At 41.4% G+C, this 20,261-nt stretch overlaps 1 protein-coding gene across 1 annotated transcript in view; it reads left to right on the top strand.

The window, feature by feature from the left end:
• RNF150 (ring finger protein 150) overlaps positions 1-20,261 on the top strand; it is a 130,829-nt gene that overhangs the window by 89,530 nt on the left and 21,038 nt on the right. The window contains exons 5-6 of the mRNA XM_085313214.1: positions 2,059-2,155; positions 8,811-9,021. Coding sequence (XP_085169340.1) covers positions 2,059-2,155; positions 8,811-9,021 — 308 coding nt within the window. The remainder of the gene's footprint in view (positions 1-2,058; positions 2,156-8,810; positions 9,022-20,261) is intronic.

The raw sequence follows: 20,261 nt of genomic DNA on the forward strand, positions 1-20,261 counted from the left end.
GGGGTCTGCCGAAGTTTGCTGTAACAGCCAGCTGATATAATTAGACTGGGTCAAACTTCCAAGAACACATTTGCCCTTTCCCATAGTTCTGTGAAGTCAGCCCAAGCACAGGAATACTACAACTCACCTTGTAGCTTTGATTCACAAAGGATCCATTTCTTCTAGAAGTAGGAAGAAAAATATTGAAATGAAAAGAATAACAGTTTCTGAGATATCACATAGTTTTGGCTTTGAATTTCTAGTGCTTTTTAGGACTGAAGCCAGATAGTATGTGAGTCGATATCACTTGAGTAAGAGCCAGGGTTACAAATCGATAATAATGAAAATGCATCTCAGTGTCTTCCATCAAGTCGAATGGTTGTATGTATCTTGCTATGTGAGAGAGGCTGCCTTTTAAGCACTGTGACAGGATWCAGCAGCTGACCTATTCAGCTGCGTGCCCACCACTTCATTTTTTAAAATTATTTTGGTACCTTGAAAGTGATTCTAGCTTTCTCAAGAACAGTGTTTCCTAGTGGAGGCCAGTACATGATCAGTTATATGCCCACCCGAGTTGGAGCTCAAGGCTGTTGCTGGCAGCACAAACCTGTCATTACGTGCTGGTTTTGTATGGCGTGCTGTACAAGCCATACAAATGGGTCACGGACAGCACAGGGAAGCAGRTGCTGGAGATTGCTCAGATGTCAAAGTTCAAGCATATTGAAATCTGATTTTAAGGCTTTGCCTATCRGAATGTGGGACACCTGTTGCAAGCCTTAGAAAGAAAAGTAAAGCTGATCTATAACTTGTGCCAAAACAAGCAAATCAGTGTTTGTTTGTACCTTTTTGGTGCAAAATTGTGTATACTGATCCTCCTATTTCAGTATAAAAGTACCTTCTTTCAGTTTTGCCTAAATTATTCATTGTTGAAATAAGATTTTTAGGAAGGCAGATTTGTTTTCAAACACCTACACACCAATGTCGTGTTTGAAGCTATGAGTATGGTAGGTAGGCAGGTAGTTTCCCTCCTGTTCTTCAGGAGTGGAGCTGGGCCAGAACAAAGAATCACAAGCAACAAAGTTGCAGAGCACATTCAGGAAGAGAGCAGGCTTATTACATGCAAGATAAATCAATGGGGCCAAACATGTCACTTGCAAATTAAGAAAAAAAGAAAGTATGAAGAGAAGGGAAATTTACCACCTTGTGTTCCCTGGTGCTCTACTCAACAGCATTTCTTAAATCCCACACTCTGCAGCAGGAACCATTTCTGTATTCTGTAGCACTCATCCTCTAAAATCAGAGTGTAACAGAATAGGCTTACAGGAGAAAACAGAGCTGTCAGTCAAATATGCACATAAATATCTCTATATTCAATCTCAGTTTGTGTCAGTCAAAGTTAGACAAGAAGCTTTCAGTCCCTCTGACTGCAGCCATGGAGCTCAGGTAGTTGTCTAATAGTCACTGACTGTAGGAATAGCAATTTTAAGCCCTTCCGGGCTAAAAATGTTTGGAAGCTCACTCTGATGAGCATCTTCTGAGGAGCAAGAGGGTAAGAGAATGCTTTAAGAACCATCATCCTCATATTTTTTAACTGAATAAATGAAAARTAGTGCTTATTTGTATTTAACTTGCTTTTCTGCATCCTTAGAAATAATAGGAGACCCCCAATGGTTTCACATTTAAATTATCTGTAATCAGGTTTGTCTGTAGGACTGTCAAGAAATACTACTGTGATTTGACCTTTTCCAGCAAGAAGATATTGTTCGTTGACAACCTTTAACATTTWAAAAATATGGGCTGCAAACTGCGTACTTTTTTCTAATTTTCTAATTGTGTACATGTCTTCTTTCCCAAACTCAGCTGAGGAATGGTGTGGTGTGCACATGTGTTTGAGTTGCTACAGAAGTCATTATAAAGTCTTGTCTGCATATGGTCTTGTCATCCTTGCAGAGGTCACAGACTGCACTGTTTAAAATGCTTGCACTTTACAGAATTCAGAAGAAGCTTCTGGTACTGACTAAGAAGAGGTAAATTGTGCTGTGGTAGATTTGAATTAAAATATCCTGTTTCTCATTGCAGGCATCTTTTTCACAAGTCCTGTGTAGACCCCTGGCTTCTAGACCATCGTACCTGCCCTATGTGTAAAATGAATATTCTAAAAGCTCTAGGGATTCCGGTAAGCACCTTGCAGAGCAGCCCARTCAGGGGCAGAGAGAAAACACCGGCCTCATGGGTTTATCCCCAATTCTTCCTCCGGTTCTCTGTCTGTTTCTTTCCTACGCTTCTTGCCATGTTATATTGCTTTATATAGGGGAAGACAAGCTGAAATATCTGACTCTAACTCTCTCTCTGCACCCCACTTCAGTTAGCAAGGAAGTGTGTATGGAGTGGGGCTGGGTGTTAGGATTTATGTGTCTGTCGCTGCCTGATTTGTAGAGGTGGGTATTCTTTAATAGTGTTTTGGTGGATTTACGTATTTTTTCAAATGACTTTTATTTGTGTTTTAAATCAGGACTAGATTTATTTTTTAATTATGGTCTCTATTAGCTTCTCAACAGAGAAGGTCTACAAATAAAATATTTTGATATATACTAGTCTGGGACAGTTAATTGCTCATTTTAGTGAGTCATATCTCTTTCCTGTCAGATTAATCTCAACGTTTATGTATAGCAAGCTCTGTACTCCCAWTTTCAATTAGGAGCCATTTTTCCAATACCTAAATATGTGGTGGACCACATGATATATAGAAATTGCTAGGCTGTTTGTTACTTGGTACATTCAGATGTGGTTAGAATCTGCCAAAACAATTCATCTTTCTAGGTTGTATGTTTACATTCAGATAGCACATGTCCTGTCTACCGTACAGTTTCTAAAGACAGTTATCACAAAGATCAGGGTCTTCTCCAGGAAGAAGTGAGTCACTTTCTCACAATCTGTAAAGCTTACCATGTGATAGAAAAGTTCAGTACTGAAACATTGATGGTTGGTGTGTTAACGGGTGCTGTAAATACCCTCCCCAATTACAGTTGATGTTACACCCGCTTACATATGAAAGAGTTATGTATAGTAAAATAGATCATTGAACATGTTAGGGCAGATGTTGTGTCCATTCCCCAGATGCAGCAGTTCATTGTCATGGAGACGTGGAAGCCAAACAGCCTTGCTGCWGATGAGGTTTCATAGCAAGTGATTAAGTTTGTTTTTATGGAAGTAGGCAGGTATGGTAATCAACAGCATAGTCCAGCTAAAAATATACACTGTGAAAAATGGGTATTGTGGTTACCCTAGGGTAATACACCATTATGGTTGGATCACTTCTTCCTGCTGTATATGTATATTGTCTTTGAAATATTAAAAGATACAGTTGTTAAGTCAGTATTTCAGATGTTAGGAAAGGCCAAAATTAAGGCTATCTCTGCTATTCAGTGTTATTGCACCCAGCCTTAAAAACRCACGTTTTTCCACAGGTTCCATTGTCTCAGTATTTTGACACCTGCTGTCCTTATCTAGTATATGGTTTCATGACTTTCTTCTGCGCTGTGCAATACCATGTGGTTCCTGCACTCAGTCCAGTCCGTTTCCTYTTGGGCTTTTTGCACCAGTGGAGGAGTCAAGCAGCTCATTAACATGCTGCTCATCCAGCTACATAACTAAGAGATAGACAAAACTGACCTTCACTGTTTGGAGCCTGCAGTGAGCTGTTAAGGTCTTTCCAGAATGGTTAATGCTGTCAGCCACAGAACGTGGCGCTCACTGACCTCTCTGACGGCTGCTGAAGGCTGAGCGTGTTGGCAAATCTGCCTCAAGTTGTCTGAGATTGGTACATTGAGGAAAGGAAAAACAACATGCTCAGAGGCCATGTGTGAAGGCTTTGGCTTACWTGACTGGCTTTATTAAATACGAACACCTCTGTGGTGGCAAGTGTAGAACCTAATTGCCAGGAACAGTGAAAGGCATCACTTTCAATTACCTCAGCCATCCTTTCCCTTCTTACAGTTCCCTGGCTTGTTCTCTCTATACCGTGTAGCTTTTGCCTAGAAAGGGTATCCCTCTGCTTCCCTCACTGAGAGTTTTCCACTTGGAGTTTCTAGGAAATAATTGTATGTGATCATGTAATTAAAAGTACTGTCATAACTGATACAGACAACTGGGTCAAGTTAAGATTTCAAAGTCAGCCTTAGTGTTGGTCTTCTGAACATCCAAGCACATGACTTTTAGTGTTAATGTTCTGCCAGCAAAGGATTTATTTTATTAATTTCTGTGAAAATTCCCTAGGTTTCTAAGACAGCAAACTGAAAACAGTCTGCTCCATCATTTGGAGAGAGCATACTGGCTCCCACTCGCATGGGACACTGATTAGGTTCACAGAGGCAGAGCTGCGTCTCAGAGCTTTACCCCTTGAGGTCAATGGTTGCAATAGGAGCCGTTGCCTTGGGAAGCTGTGAGCAGATGATATTSCTCTTGTGAAGGTCCTCCTGGCTGACAGCAAAGGAAACTAAAGTCTGAGAGTGTCTGGGAGCTTATGGGTTAAAAATTCTTACAYTGCTGTCAGTTTCTGCTCCTCTTCCATTTTCTTTGCTTTCTGTTTCTAAAGTCCTCCTTAAYTCCTGCTTCTCTCTCCTACCTCGTCCCCTATGCCTGCTTCTCTGCAGTGTAACCCCGCCACAYGCCTAACCTCTATCCTTTTGAGCTGCTGTCCTCTGTCCCTGCCCATGTGCCCATTCCCTGCTCAGCTTATGGACTTTGTTCTCCACAGTTGCAGAAAATACMAGTCCTCATTCTTCTCCTTCCTGTGTTTGGGTGCTGGCTGTGGGAAGCAGAGAAGTGGCCATCTGTCCTGTGTTGTGGTTTCCGGTGTCACAGCAAGCTTTCCAATAGCACAGAAAGTCCTGTTCTCTTCAGAGAGTGTAGCCATCAGCCTCTGATACGGCATCGATCTCTATCAGCTCATGTGAACTGATGTTTTCAGAGGCTCTAGCCTGATGTCAGCAGACTGTTGTGGGAAAAGACATTTCCCTRGAAGAAGCTGCAGAGCTCTAGGGCTTCTCAGTGAATAGTGGCAAATGTTTCTGCAGAGTGGATAAAGCAAAATGCCATTCCCTAACCACATTCTTAAGTCATGTTGAACCATCTTAACTGAAATTTCCACACACAGAAAAGAAGCCTCAGGCAGGCAGGCTTCTCTGATGAGAAACTTGAATGCAAATTTGCCAAAATCCTCTCTGTTTTTTATAGTGGGAAGAGCAAGGAAATCTTAGCWTAGGCAGGGCTAGTGTAGTTTGTTTCTCCCAGCAGCATGTTTGTCTTATGGTTGATACTAAAGAGCCGGCTTGTGTGACTGTGGATATATTGTGCTTCATTTAGCAGCAAGGCTCAAGATTTTCCAAGAAATGATTGGTTAAAACCCCCAAAATTTAAATGTTCAATTCAGTTCATATGTAGACTCTCCATTCACTTTGTAACAAAGACTTTAAATATTATCTGCCATAAAACAAGATTCCTGAGGCTGCAGTGCAGCCAAAATGACTGCATGGATTTTCACAGTAGCTGAGCACCCTAACGATCCAGCTATTCACTGTGGTACCCTGCAGCTCCAGACGATTATTAACTAAACATCTATCAGCAAACATTTGGCATAACCTTTTCCATTGTTTCTTTGCGGGTGAATCCAGCTCACAGAGTTTATTTCTTTCGGCCATAATATTTGAAGTGAATTATCTGTGAAAGTGTCTTTCAGTGTTGAAGAGCTACTTTGCTATTGGCATGATCATATCAAATTAAATAATTTTCCCCTGCTTCTCYCTMTTCTCTGCAAATATCTGCTGGATAYGCAGACAGCTGCATTTTTGGCAGCAGATTGGATGACTTGGAGCTATTCACTAAGAGCTTTAGCCAAGCCCTCAGAAGTCAATACAAAGACTTCCCTTGACTTTAGTGGAATTGTGCCCTCAAAGCACTTGCATGCAGGGAATCAGTGAAACCAATATAATTAAACTTCCCAAATGTATCTGGGTCACTCTGAGAGTGAAAACCATAATATATATTTTTTCAATCAATATTTCATATCATTAGTTATATAGTATGCAGCTTTGGGGTTTTTTTCCAACTAAAATAATTCGAGAATGAAGAGATTAATTATACTAAATGATGCAATTTTTACATCTTTAATGTTTGTTTAGTTTGATTTTCAATTATAATCCYATTTCTAAAGGTTTAAAAGTTAGTGATAAAACTCCATTCTAGGAATGACTGGAAACAGAGTTTCCAGAGTTGTCTGTCCTGACTGGACAGACCTCTGATCCCTTGGAAAAAAAAATACATATATATAGAGAGAGATATCTATCTATCTATCTATCTATCTATATATATGTATATATATATAAAAGAGTAGTGATAAAACTCCATTCTAGGAATGACTGGAAACAGAGTTTCCAGAGTTGTCTGTCCTGACTGGACAGACCTCTGATCCCTTGGAAAAAAAAATACATATATATAGAGAGAGATATCTATCTATCTATCTATCTATCTATATATATGTATATATATATAAAAGAGTAGAAAAGAGAAAGGAGAGCTTTCTTCTTTAAGATATACTACTCTCAAAGACAAATTTAACTTAAAATAAAATTCTGAAGGCATCTGTCATAAGAGCTAAAGGTGAGAGGAAAAGTGATAGGTTTAATGAATAATTAGGTTAGAAAATTACCAGTTCATCAGATTTTATTATATCCTGGTATAGTTCAATGTACCTTTATCCCAGCCCTGAGGAAGGCTTGTGGATTAGATTGTAGCAAGAYAATGAGAATTCTGATTTTTATGCCAAACCTTGGTTTGCAGATACAAGTCACCTGAGGATTGTTTAAAATGCTGGTCTTTTTCATTAGAAACAATTGTGAAAAAATATTTATGAGGTGGAAACAGTCAGATGGAGAATTTATAGGAAAAAAGAAAATATACTACATTGCTGGTTCTGTAAAACACTTCARCATATGCTAGCTTTCTATGCCTGAGTTCAAAAGGATTACTCAAGTGCTTAAAGCTCAGCTTGTGTTTAAGTCCTTTGCTCTATCAAAGTATAAGGACATGTTTTGCTTAGTTTCTAGGTGCCTGCTRTTGGAGATAGGCAGCTAGTGAGATTTTCAGAAATGCCATAGCCAGTGAGACACCTAAGCACAGGAGAGTACCTCTCTAACCTCCAGACACTGGATTTCCAGTCCAGCAGCTTAAGCCTTCTGTCCATTGAATGGTGGGTGGCAGGAACGGAGAAGGGGTGATTCATACCACSTTAGGGTGGGATAAGTCACGTGGCAAAATTGCCTTAGTCCGTTGAAGTTAGAGGAAGCCTAAGTGACTGATCGAAATGAGCTGTCTAACCTTTGGATAATAAAGACAAGTGGGAACAACTTAATTTTATGTGCCCCTAACATAACAAGCTCTCTGCACAACTGCTTAGCCAACTCTACTTTGTCGAGCTTGAAATCAAGTTCAACCTTGCTAAGCCTATCTGTCATTTCAGAAGCCTTGCTCCCTTGCACACAGCATCCTYGTTTCTGAATTAGCCTTATTTTTGTTACAGTATTCTACAACTTCAAAACCCAGTTCCTAAAATAGTTATACAAACAATTTTTTTCCATGCCTTGGGAAGAACTGGACCTGGTTCTACCAGTAAATGACACAGGAAGCTGCTGCTGCTTAGAGGGAAGAGAACWTTTTCACTCATGGTTGCCACTGATGATTTTGGGTAGTTCCACAGAAATCACTGCTTTATGATTGGGAGCACCAGACTTAGAACAGGCCCAGAGAGATCAAAGGTAGAATCTAGTTTGACTGCTTCAAATGCTTAGTTTGGATGTAACTCACTGGACAAATAATCTTCTCTGCCTTCCAGGGCACACTGGAATTCCCAGTGCCAAGAACATTGTGCAGAAGGTGGGCGCCACAGTCACTCCCCTACTTCGCAGTTAGCTCCACAAAAATACAGACACCTGACTTAAAGAGCTTGGCTCATTCTGTAGSGGTAGCTGTGTTCAGCATATAATTGAGAGGGAAAAGTGCCTAAATTATATGGACTGGAGTCCATCCTTGATCTCTCTGGATCACAAAGCAAGAAAGACTGTGGACTGAATAAAACTCTTCAAATTCCCTTTATAGATTCTTTATTTCTTTTCTCATCATTTTATTTTGCAGGAAATACAGCATTAGCAAAGCATAGGTCTTTGATGTTAAAATACTTGTCTTCTCTTATCGACAGCTTTAGCTTCTGTTCTTGCACCTCACACCTAGATGCACCCACAGGCAGTTACTGTGAATTCCTGATCCTGAAAACTCTGATATGAGCTCTACAAAAACATATTTAGGGAAAGCAATGAATGTGATAATCATTCCCCTTCAGCTACTGTCTGTGTTTACATTCCTGATCTGAGTCAGCGATCTGCCTGTGTTGAGCAGATCACATCAGTAAATGAACTTTTTCACTTCGCACTCTCCTAAAACCTTTAAAAAGTATTAATGAAGATAGTTAGATATTTTTGGTTACAGTGTTTCATACTAAACACTTCCACTGCATACTTTGGGTCTCTCCTACAACAAATTCTATTAAGAGGACTTAAGTACATAAAAACAAGCAAATTCAAGCAAACAAGCAAATTCCAAAATTCATTAGGTGTTACCAATTGCAATACTTATTCAAAAGCAATCCCATGGGAATCCACAGAATGACAATAGCAGCAATGAGTGTAAGGGAAAGTGAAAAAGCTTTAAAAAGTGGATTCAAATAGATTAAATATGTCTATTAGATGAAAGCACAGATTTTTTCTTTTTCTTCCCTTCAGCCAAATGCAGATTGCATAGATGATATACCTCCAGATTTGGAAGCGTCCATAGGAGGACCACCAACAAACCAGATAACGGGAGCTAGCGATATAACAGTCAACGAGAGCTCTGTAGCCCTGGATCCCCCAGTCCGGACTGTGGGAGTACTACAAGTCATCCAAGACGCAGACTCCTTTCCTCAGGTTGGAGAGGGTAACTTCACCACAAGCAGTAAGTTCCTCTTTCTGGTACAACTTGCACTGAAAGAAATGTGTAGAAACCTGAATCACAAACCAATCTTTAGAAGGAGAAAAATGGCTTTTAAGGGCTTTTTTTTTTCCACTGGAGCAATCCCTTGACTTCAAGCCAGCAGGTATCTACAGGGTAAGTAGATTTAAATATCATGTCATTCTGCTGTAGTGCAGACACTTCCAGCCCCGTGTGCAAATTGGTGTATTACTCCAACTGGTATTCTCTGCCTGGACTGAACAAGCTGTTTCAGTAAACACAATGCAATGTAAACTTACGGTCATCTTCAGATCTTGTTTACAGCAAGTGGTCTCGATCATCGTGATAACCTGCTGTGTTTCACCGAGGTTCTTTGCTAAGTAGATTGGTGCGTGTTCTTTTCAGCACTGGCCTCAACTTGCCTTCCCTCACTGGACTGCAAGTTATCAAATGGAAGTTGTTATTATAGTAAGTGACACAATCACTTTCATTGCCTTCAGTTAAGAAAAAATAATGTTGAATTCTGTTTTCTTTTTCCTTTATTTTCATATGTCAACTGAAGCTTGACTGGTTGTTTATTCATACTTGAACTTCTCGTCTCAGAAGGATTTATTGTCGGAGTTCCTGAACTTGAAAACTTGAGTTAGTGAAGCAACACTGGCAATTTGTACTAAAAGGGATGCTTCCAATGTGTTTTTTCCTACTTAGTTTTCACTTGTTCAAGGAGCACTGTTTGAACAAGTAACTCCCCAAATGTCTGCTTATCTCTCTGTTCCTAGAAATTATATTCTTTGTTGAAAATATGCCTCTGACAGTTTAAAAAGAATAGTTGCCACTTCTTCCAAGTGAGCATTGTACTAGTCTAAAATTCCCAATTTTAGATAAACTAGCGGATAACCACAAAATACGTATTTGTTTGGCACCAGCTTGTGTATAAATATTGACAAGAATATTGTAGAAATTCATCAGATATATTTGAAGGGAGGTAGATAAATGTGATAAAATACAGGTTTGGATATGGAATCTGTGCAGCCCATAGAGAAAAATATATTTCAAGCATTTTTATGTACTACTCTGGGCCTGTGCCTGAAAAAGAAAGCAGGTAATAATAAGATGTGTAAAAGTGGGAGAAATTTGAAGGGACTAAGCTGAAATGATTCTGCCTGAGTCTCCTCACTCATCGGAGAGACTTTATAATCTCACTTTCATTCGTATTGCCATTCTGTTGCTGTATTTCTTTGCTGCCTTGTTCTGGCAGCAGCTGGTGTTGCGGCARCAAAAGAAACTTCTGGAAACACAGGGCTCGTAGCCTTAGGCATTGAATCATTATCGTGACCCAGCAGTGGACTTCAAACTACCTTTGTGGATTATACACTGGTCTCAGTTTTGGTCCTTTTCTGCTCAAAATCCTGGATCCAGCAAGGGGGAAGTGGCAAGGTTTGTTCAACTTTTTCTTCAATGACCTGGATGAGGGGACAGAGTGCCTCCGCAGCAAGTTGGCTGRTGATACCAAGCTGGGAGGAGTGGCTGACACACCTGAGGGCTGTGCTGCCATTCAGRGAGACCTGGGCAGGGTGGAGAGCTGGGCRGAGAGGAACCTCCTGAGGTTCAACAAGGGCAAGTGCWGRGTCCTGCACCTAGGCAGAAATAACCCYAGGCACCAGTACAGGCTGGGGGCTGACCTGCTGGAGAGCAGCTCCGCAGAGAAGGATGTGGGGGTGCTGGTTGATGACAAGCTGACCATGAGCCAGCAATGTGCCCTTGTGGCCAGGAAGGMMAATGGTGTCCTGGGGTGCATTAGGAAGAGTGTTGYCAGCAGGTCGAGGGAGGTGATCCTTCCCCTCTACTCAGCCCTGGGGAGGCCTCATCTCAAGTGCTGTGTCCAGTTCTGGGCTCCTCAGTATGAGAGAGACATGGAGCTACTGGAGAGAGTCCAGCAAAGAGCTACAAGGATGATCAGAGGGCTGGAGCACCTGCCCTATGAGGAACGGCTGCGAGAGCTGAGCCTGTTTAGCCTRGGGAAGAGAAGACTGAGGGGGGATCTTGTCAATGTGTACAAGTACCTGAAGGGAGGGTGGTGTCAAGGGGATGAGGCTGAACTGTTTTCAGTTGTCCCATGCAAAAGGACAAGAGGCAGTGGGCAGAAATTGAAGCACAGGAAGTTCCGTCTGACCGTGAGGGGGAATTTCTTCCCTGTAAGAGTGACGGAGCACTGGCACAGGTTGCCCAGAAAGGTTGTGGAGTCTCCTTCTCTGGAGATCTTCGAGGCCTTCCTGGATGCAACCCTGTCTAACATGCTGTAGGTGACCCTGCTTGAGCAGGGGAGTTGGACTAGATGATCTCCGGAGGTCCCTTCCAACCTTACCCATTCTGTGAAAGTTGTATGCTCCATCATGGTCTGGAGCCAGTCTGTCAGCTGGTGGGATTTGGCTTTCTCAAGTCTCATTGTGTGCTGGCAAGGACCGTTCAAAATAAGGTATTTTATTCCCTCTGATGATTGTTTTTAAATGCATTTAAGGCTGATTTAAAGTGTAAAATTACTTCATGGTTCCAGAGTGATACTACAGACTGGGCTAGATTCTGGTCTCAGTTGTACCCACTTAATGCTCCTGAAGCCAGTAGCTCCCCAGCAGATAATTGTCATTGTCGGATTGGTCTTTATGGTTTCCAGTGTTCAGGTAAGGTGTGTGGGCCATGGTGTGCCCTTTACACCTGTAGTTGCATGGCACATGCTGAGAAGAACCTGCAGTCTGGTGGGTAGCACAGCACAAGGGATAGTGCTTTTGATCCCAGGATCGTGGCTCACCAAGAAGCAATTTCAGAACAGTTTCATTTTGCAGTCAGTGGTAACAGTGGTGCCAAGGCAGCCAGGGAACATGAGATCTCAGAAACTCTCTAGCCATTCTTCCTCCCTCCAGGATTGTTTCCAGAGTCTGTGGAAGGATTAGTGTCAGTCCAGATTGGTTGTTCATTTACCAAGTTGACGGCTAAGTAACTGGGTGAAAAACTTGCCCTGAGCCAGGGGAGCACTGCAGTGCCTGCTGAGTCATTTCATTTTGCTTGTTTTTTTTCCCTTACACTTTGATGACTTCGGGCTATAGTCACTAAGGCTAGACAATCCTGAGTGCAGATAGCAGTGTCCATGGGCAGGGAGCTCAGACCAAGGCCAGCAGTCTGTCCAGGCACACTGGTAATTAAGCAGCAAAGAGCAGAGCTCCGAGAGGAACCTGAAATCAGTCACCTGAAGAAGCTGGCTACATGGTCTGGGGGGGGGGACCATGACAAGGCTTCTCCCCAGCCATTTGAGGAAGAGAGAGCAGAAGGGGGACATGGGCAGGTGACCTGAGCACTGCGAAGGTTGCCAGCATCACTGCGTCACAGGGGTGACCTGCTGCTAAAGCCAGACCTCTCCAAGTCTTTTATAAGGAAAGAAGAGTCCTGTAAAAAGCTCAGAGGACCTTGGCAGCTTCCAAGCCCTGGTATGTGCCTGTCCCTGCTACACCTATCAAACGTAGTCACTCAGGGAACTCTGCTTTAGTGCTTGCTGTCACCTACCCATGTAGACATGTAGTTTTCATTTGGATTCCTCATTTCAAAGTAATACTTGAGTGTTAGTCAGTAGTAGGTGTGCAAGTTTATGCGTTCTTATCACCACATCCAAAAGTGGTGCAATTTGCAGTAGTCCTTGGGAGCAGAGCCTTTTGGTCCTTTTCTGCAGAGGATTTCACAGCAATAGAAACTTTAGTTGGAAGTTATGGCCTAAGTTCCAGCAGTGATGAGAATTTATACCTCTAGCTAACTTACATGTCTTTGCAGGTGTTTGGGCACTCTGAAAGATAGAGCCTAGCATTTTAAGCAGCTTGATCTCTAAGCCAATGAAAGGGGAACATCCAGGACCACTGTATAGTTGGGGTATGAAACCAAATGGTACCTAAATTGGAGAGCAACTGTGGGCTAAATAACTGGGTCATAGTTGTCATGTTGATGGGGCTTTGTAAGATTTGTGTCTGCTGTATTCAGGCATTGTATTTCCCATTTCCAGAATGCTCGTAGTTGCACAAGGCAGAGCTTGCTGAGCGTGCSCTTTCTGTGAACTAGCCTGCCTGGGACTTTATAAGTGATGACGCTGATTGCTGCTAGGAATTTTTGCTAAAGTTATTAGGGTTTAGCCTCTTTATTTAGCGTTAGTGACAGGAGCATACTCCTAGGCTGAGTCTGTGCTAGARGTTTTCTTCTTTTTCTTACTGAATCAGTGCAAAATGCCTCTGGTGCAGTCTTGACATGGCAGCATGTATCCTGTGCCCTTCCCTGCTTCCCTTCTTATCCCTGGCAGCGTTCAGTAGCCCAGGAGGTAAGGGACTTGCCCTCTCATTTCAACCCACTTCTGCAATACTTCTTTTTGCTTAATTGTCATCACATCCTTTTTGTTTGTTGATTATTTTCTTGGTTTGGGTTTAATTTCATTGCTGCAGAAGTCGATTCCTCCTTTCTGTGTTTCCAGGGAGCATTCAAAACCAGAAGAGCTCCCACAGTGTGTCTGGAGGGAGGATATTTCCAGAATACTGTTCACATTGGGTGAAATCTGGTCTCCACTGAAATCTGGTGGCAAAGCTCCCACCTATTTCAGTGGGGCCAGAATTTCATCTCTGGAGCTTGGCCAGTGCTTTCTTTTATTTCTGTGCATGTGCTCAATGAACATTTCCTCTTCTCTCCTTCCTTCTGTCTCCTCATGCTYCAGAATAGAAAATGTCTTCTTTGAGACCCTTAGTTATGTTCTGTGCAACGGATGACTGGGTGGACTTCATTCTGCGGCCTGTTCCTGTGGTTTCTTGCTAAACCAAGCATCTCCTGTGTGATAGCACTGAGCACTAAAAAATGGACTAGCAGTTTCTCTCCACTGGCTTCTGCCAAGATGCAGACTTCATCTAGTCCTCTGGGCATGTGTACAGCCCAAAGACTGTTCAATATTTAGTCTTAGTCATTGTTCTTTATGATGGGATTTTCTGCAGAATCTTTGAATTGCATCTTGAAATATGATAGTTTTGTCATCAGTTCCTAAAAATGGATGAAAAACTGGCATGGGAAAAATGGAGAAAAATAAGAGTGAAAAAATTGTGTGAAATACTACATGCTCTTTCCAGCTGAGTTTCCTGCTTTGACCCTATCACCTTTTCTCTTCCCAGAGGGTATGAAAGAAGATAGGCTAAGAATCTTTTCCCACAGTAGTGCATCATGATACTCTATGCTGCCCAATTTTTTAGTAGCGAGTTAAACAAAGTGCTGCTGCCCTCTTTGGAAATTCCAGAGCAGGTGGAATTTCCTGCTTTAAAGACGTTGTAGAGTGTGAGCTTCTGAGGCTYGACTTGGCTAATATCTGAACTGGAAGAGGCTCCAAGCTCAACTGCTTTGGAGGAGTTGAAGAGGGGTTTTGGATTTGTGAAAGACACTTTGCAATGTCCTTTAGGTCAGGCTCAGCCAGTACTGAATGATGCAGCTTAAAAAAAAAAGTATTGGGAAATTGACATCTAAATATTCCTGAATTCCTGATATTTGCAGGGGGAAAAGTAGTCATTCTTTTTTTTTCATTATTTATAGCATCAATTAGCATGTGATGCTTGCGAATTTCTTCAGCAGATCTTGTGCATTGCCTAACTCTTTGCTCTCTGTTGATAAATATTTCTCATTTTTCAGATTTAACAAGGCTTTCTGCACTTCTCAGTGAGATATCTTGTTTGAGAATGTGCCATGTTGTGTAAGGCCTCCGAAATCCCACCACCACTGTCTCTGTAGTTGGCATAAGATCCATAAGTAATTCTGCTCCAAACAAGGGTAGGAGCTTTAGCAGGAAAACCCAGAAACCCTCTCCAAAAGTGTCGTGTCACTTGCCAAGTTCACTGAGTTTAGCAGGCTATGGAGCAGTGTGGGCATTCTAGGAAAAAATGGCAGTTCCTTTTCTTCTCCCAATTTTGTTCTTTCCGTAAAACCCTGCCAACGTATAGCTCATCATGACTTTTAGGATATTTTCAGGTCTTTTTGATAGTTCTTCATTAAATCTATTAATATAACTTTGCAAGTAATTATTTTGATCTGTGTATGTCTAAAATGTCTTTTTGAAGAGTAATCAGCCTTTGGAAGAAGATGAAAGTGTATGATAAGAATCTGATCCACTGTTGTCTTGCAAGCACTTGATTGTTCTTCCTCGCTATTAATAGGGTTTTTTTAGGCAGAAAGTAAAGGGGGAGGAAAAGGTGAAAAATTCCCTAGACAATACTTAATACTGAAAGTTACTAACACTTGTGCTAGCACCTAGCACTGTCGTGGAGACAGAATACTCATGGGACCTACTTAAAGGCTAAGCAGACTGGGTCCTGTGTGCCTTGAGCATGGTGTGAGCCCGGTAGCTCTATTAAAAACCTATGTGGATGTTTCATAAGTAGTTATTATGGCCTGAAAATTCCAGTCAGCTGAGATCTTAGATCTGTTTTAAGATTCACACCAGTGCTAGCATTTCATTGGTGGTTTGGAAGGCCAGCAGTGGTTTGAAAGGTTCACCAAATGAAACCTGAGTGGCACTAGAAATAACCTCTGAATTGTTACATATACCMTCAAGATGCCTGCCAGGTTCTGTGAATGTATAGCAGTGTTTTTCTATTATAGAAATGTTCTTCCTCTCCATATGTGGAGACATGAAATACTGAGAAAACCATTTCTATATTGCAAATAGCAAATTTTGGATGTACAAAAATGCTGTGAAACAAAAAACAAATGGTAAAGTCTGGATTCCTTTTTTTTTTTCTGTCTCCGTTTCTCATCTGCTAATTGCATTGACATTGGGTATAGGTAGCAAGAACAAAATTGTTGGTTTCCAAATCTCACTTCTCTGCATAAACACTCACTAATGCCTGTGGCATGACTAGGCCACACAGTGGGTATATGCTGTAGTGCCCTTGGTCTCTCTCTCAGTCAAACTTGTGTTTCTTTCCTACAGACAGCAAAGGGGAACTGGTAGAAGAAGGTGCTGAAATCTAGCCCAGATGTAAATTCAGGAAGTGGCTGACAGTCTTTGACATAATTGTCAGACTGGATTAACCTCCCATCATGAGGTCTATGAAATCCTTGGATAACACTTTTTTAAATCCTTGGGAAACTGTTCTATGGCAGCCTGCCCTGCTGCCAAGGTTGGGAGAGGACTGGAGTTCCTGGCTTGCTGTTGATTAGCAGGCCCAGTGGTCTGGTCCAAAAAGGGGCCTCTCAACCTCCAGTTAGAGTGGAATGGTTTGGAAAATCTTCTACCCAGGGCCCTTCTTGCTGGGGACAGCTGCCCTGGGAGTAGTTCAACAAGCTTCATGCAACAGTGTGAATAAAGTAAGTTGAGCACAGAGAGAAATTGATATACGACGTAACACCTCCCCTTTGTGTCCTGCCTAACTTAAGATGCCAGAAAGGTTGCAGACCTAGGAAACTTGTCTAATAACCAGCTCTTTAGAAATTTTTTTCCCTTTCGGAAGTAGAAGCCCCAATTTCTAAATTTCTTTCTGCATACAGGAGCTGTGGCTGTACCAGCTTACCTCCCGCTGTCCTACATGACTTGTTCTGCCTCTATGCTGCTCTTCTACTATGCAGCTACATTGTGAAACCAGTCCAAAAGCTAAACAGTTCATTTGGATCAGACCCCTGATCCAGTCCGTGGTGTAGACACACAACCAGGTGTGCCAGTACAACAAGAGGAAAGAAATGTGGAGCATGAGAGAAGAGAGGGCTGTATTAGCCAGCTTTCACAACACCGTTGCCAAAAGCAAGCACACTATCTTTGAAACACAGCTGGATCCTACGTAACTGTCTGTTTTTCCCCCTTATTAGGATAAACAAATAGACAAGTTAAGCATGAAGTTTGAAATGTCATTTGAAGGCAATCGGTCTGAATGTGCAGGCATCATTTTATTAGTAGCCATTGAATATGAAAGACCCAAGGGATTTATCTATTATGATGAAAATCAGTTAGTAAAGAAGAGTGCCTTTGTGATTGCACACAAATGTGTTCCTGGAAGTTACATTCTCAATTGCTTTGGACATGCATTGCATTTGTGCAGAAGGAAAGGGGGGCGTGAGGGTTGGGATCAGTGATAACAGCTTTTACCTTTCTTTATGCTTCACTGTTTCAAGCGAACAGCTAAAGAAAACATTGAACAACAACATTTTTAAAGCAAAATGGGCAGATCACATAAAGTAAAATAAAAATCTGGATTGCAGAGAGACCAAATGACTTCATGCTAGCTGATCTCTTTGTTTTATGTTTGGGAATGAAAGGTTCTGCCTTATAAGGGTTGTTCAGCATCTTGCATAAAATCTATTTGATTAATTAGGACCCAATTTCAATCTCTAATGTCTGTAGAGTTCTTGTTCTTGTCACTTTTTGCACAAAAGCCTTCTCCAAAACGGGCAGGAAGTGCTGTTTAAGATACAGTGTGCTGCTGTGATTCTGAATCTTTCTGACCAAATCAGGAGCAAAGACAAGTGGGAGACACGCGGAACCAGCTTGGATCAGCACCTGAAAGTAAGAATTCTTATGCTGAGCCACCGCTCTCTAGTCAAGCAGGCAGAGCTGGAGGGTCAGTCCTGCTGCTTGCTGCCACTGTTTCAGACAGGTAAGCTGTGCAAAAGGAAGCTTCCTTGTACCSGGCAGAGCTCAGAGACCCCTGTCTCTGCCAGGGCCTGTTGCACCAGTCGTTACGTACACAGCCAGTAACAGATAGACTCACTTCTGAAAAATTTACAAGAGCAGATATAATGAGCAAATAAATGTAACAAATTTAGTGGGTAAAAGACAGCAGAAAGGCAGCTCTGCCTATGAGAGGGTGAATTTGTGAGGCTGAGATATAAGAGACACCTACAGAAAGTAGTGACACTTGCGCATACGGTCGCCTTTGGTTCTGCTGGCGTGCGTTTTTTTCTCGTTGCATTGTTTCAGAATAGAGAGTGTGTTTTCTTCAGTGCTTTCATAAAGTCATGACCACTTTGAGGGTAACTGAAATGAAAGGTACCGTTTCCAGCAATTGTTGTATATGGGTTTTTTTCTTTATTCATTGAGACTTTAAGGCTGTGAACATGCGAGAGAATCATTTTGCACACAGAAGCCTATCTGGTTTCTCACAAGCATTTCAAGGATCACATACATGTTTGTACATGCATTTCATGTGTTATAACCAAGTTCTGATTTCTCAAAAAACCTGAGAGAGTTGCATTTAGCAGCAGATTAAGAGAAAGAGAGGTGTGCGCATACCTGTGTGATGTTTTTTGTTTGATAGATGCACAAACTTTCRGGGTAAGTTTTGTCTTAAAGAATCACCCAAAATTTGTATGCTTTAAGTTTTCACCAGATTCTTGTGGGGGGGCAATAGCTCAGATTTTCACATACAGTTTCTAGTACTTAMGATTTCCGCCTGGAAGAAAAAAAAATGGTGGTAGTATTTGCTCATGGAAGGATACCAGTCATGTCCAGGTATGCTTTTTAAAACATCTCTTTCTTTTGTTACTTYGGCACTTCCAGCTGCAGTAGAAATCAGGTCAAGGAAAGAAAACTTTTTTGATACCATACAGACCTCAGTAACCAGGTCACTTCAGTTAAACATGAGAGGTTTTAACTAATTTTCTGCTAACTGTACTAATCTCTTTATTATGCTGAGTTCAGGCAGCTTTAAATTAGGATAGTGTCTGAAACTAATGCTTTGAAACTGATGGTCTAGCTAAAGAAACTGGCTCACAAATATTCATAGAGAATATAAATGACAGGAAGAAAAACAGGTAAGAAGTCGTGCCCAACAYTGAAGAGGAAGTATGCCACTGCTGACGTAGGTATTAGGAGCAGATTTGCTCATGCCCCAAAGCCTGCAGGGGGGTTAGTCCTGCCATTTTGGGATGCTGAAAACAGGACCCACATTATTATTTTCTAGCCCAACTAGAGGCCGTCTTTGCCACTGCAGGAATATACTTACGATGTACTCAGCACAATGCAGTGTGGAAACAGACTTACCTTAATTAATACCTGTACTTCCAAAGTGTCTAGAAAGCATATGAGGGAATTATATGAGGGAATATCCATTCCAACTTGAACTTTTTTTTTCTTGCAAGAGCCAATACCTCTTTTCAGTCTTTTCAGTTATTTTCATTTTAACTCATATTAATGTGCCTGAGGCACCCAGAGAGCAGGCAGGAACATATGCTCTGTTGTGGCAATAATTAAACCTTAGCTTAAGACACAGAGACAAGACAAGACCTAGCCCGAGACAACCTTCCTTGGAGATCTCAGTGGTGAATTTCAGCTCTGCTTGTCACTATCTAGTTAGCATAGTGCTGTGAGATAATGAAGAATCATACTCCTGCAGGAGAAATGCATAGAAAATGTGTAGAATGGAGATACCCGCTAGAGAAGTCAGAGGAGCATAGCAGAATTTGAAAAGCACTTAGTTAAAATAGATTTATTAAATCATAGYATCTCAGTGGGAAAAAAAAACACAAAGGAGATTTAAAATCTGCYGGTTTCTAGTGCAGCTAGTTAAATGAGGCGATGTTTTCATCTGATAATGTTTCTTTGGACAATGGCCTCCAAATGTGATATCAGGAGTATAAGACAAACCTTGCTCCACATTTTGCCCTGTATGTGGTATATTGAGTTCAAATGAGGTGCTGCTAAACTTTATTACTTCTTCACAATTGCTTTTTGAAAAGGTAGTGGCAGCTTTTGTGTGGATTATCTTTCTGTGTGTGAAAAGCTATCATCTATAAGGTGAAAATAGTCTCAGAGTAAGAGATTTTAGAAAAATGACCCTTGACCAACCTACTCTATGAGGACTAAAACATGAAAGCCCACTTTCCRTGTAGAAACTGAATATATGCTAGGTATGTATATTCACATTCAAATGGCTGTCTTCCCAGGCTAGATAAAGAGTATAAAGATATTTTAATCTTCATTTTTTTTTAAAGATTACCACAGTCCAAGATATTCTTCTGGAACTATCTGAGGGCCTCCTGGAAACTACCACTTTTAAATGAGAGGAGTGCAATTGAAGTATTTGAATAGAAAAGAAAGAGCAGAAGGGGTAAAACTGAGCATAATATTGTGAAATGTCAACTCTAACTTTACAGTAGTGTTCCTGAGGAAAATAATAACACAGCAGAGCAAAGGTACTTTTTTTTTTTTTTTTTTTTAAGTTGCATGATTGATTTCCAGGTTTTCAGAGAGGTGT

This window comes from Rhea americana, unplaced genomic scaffold (genome assembly GCF_003343005.1).
Source record: "Rhea americana isolate MKP2758 unplaced genomic scaffold, rheAme1 scaffold_38, whole genome shotgun sequence".
NCBI lineage: Eukaryota > Metazoa > Chordata > Aves > Rheiformes > Rheidae > Rhea > Rhea americana.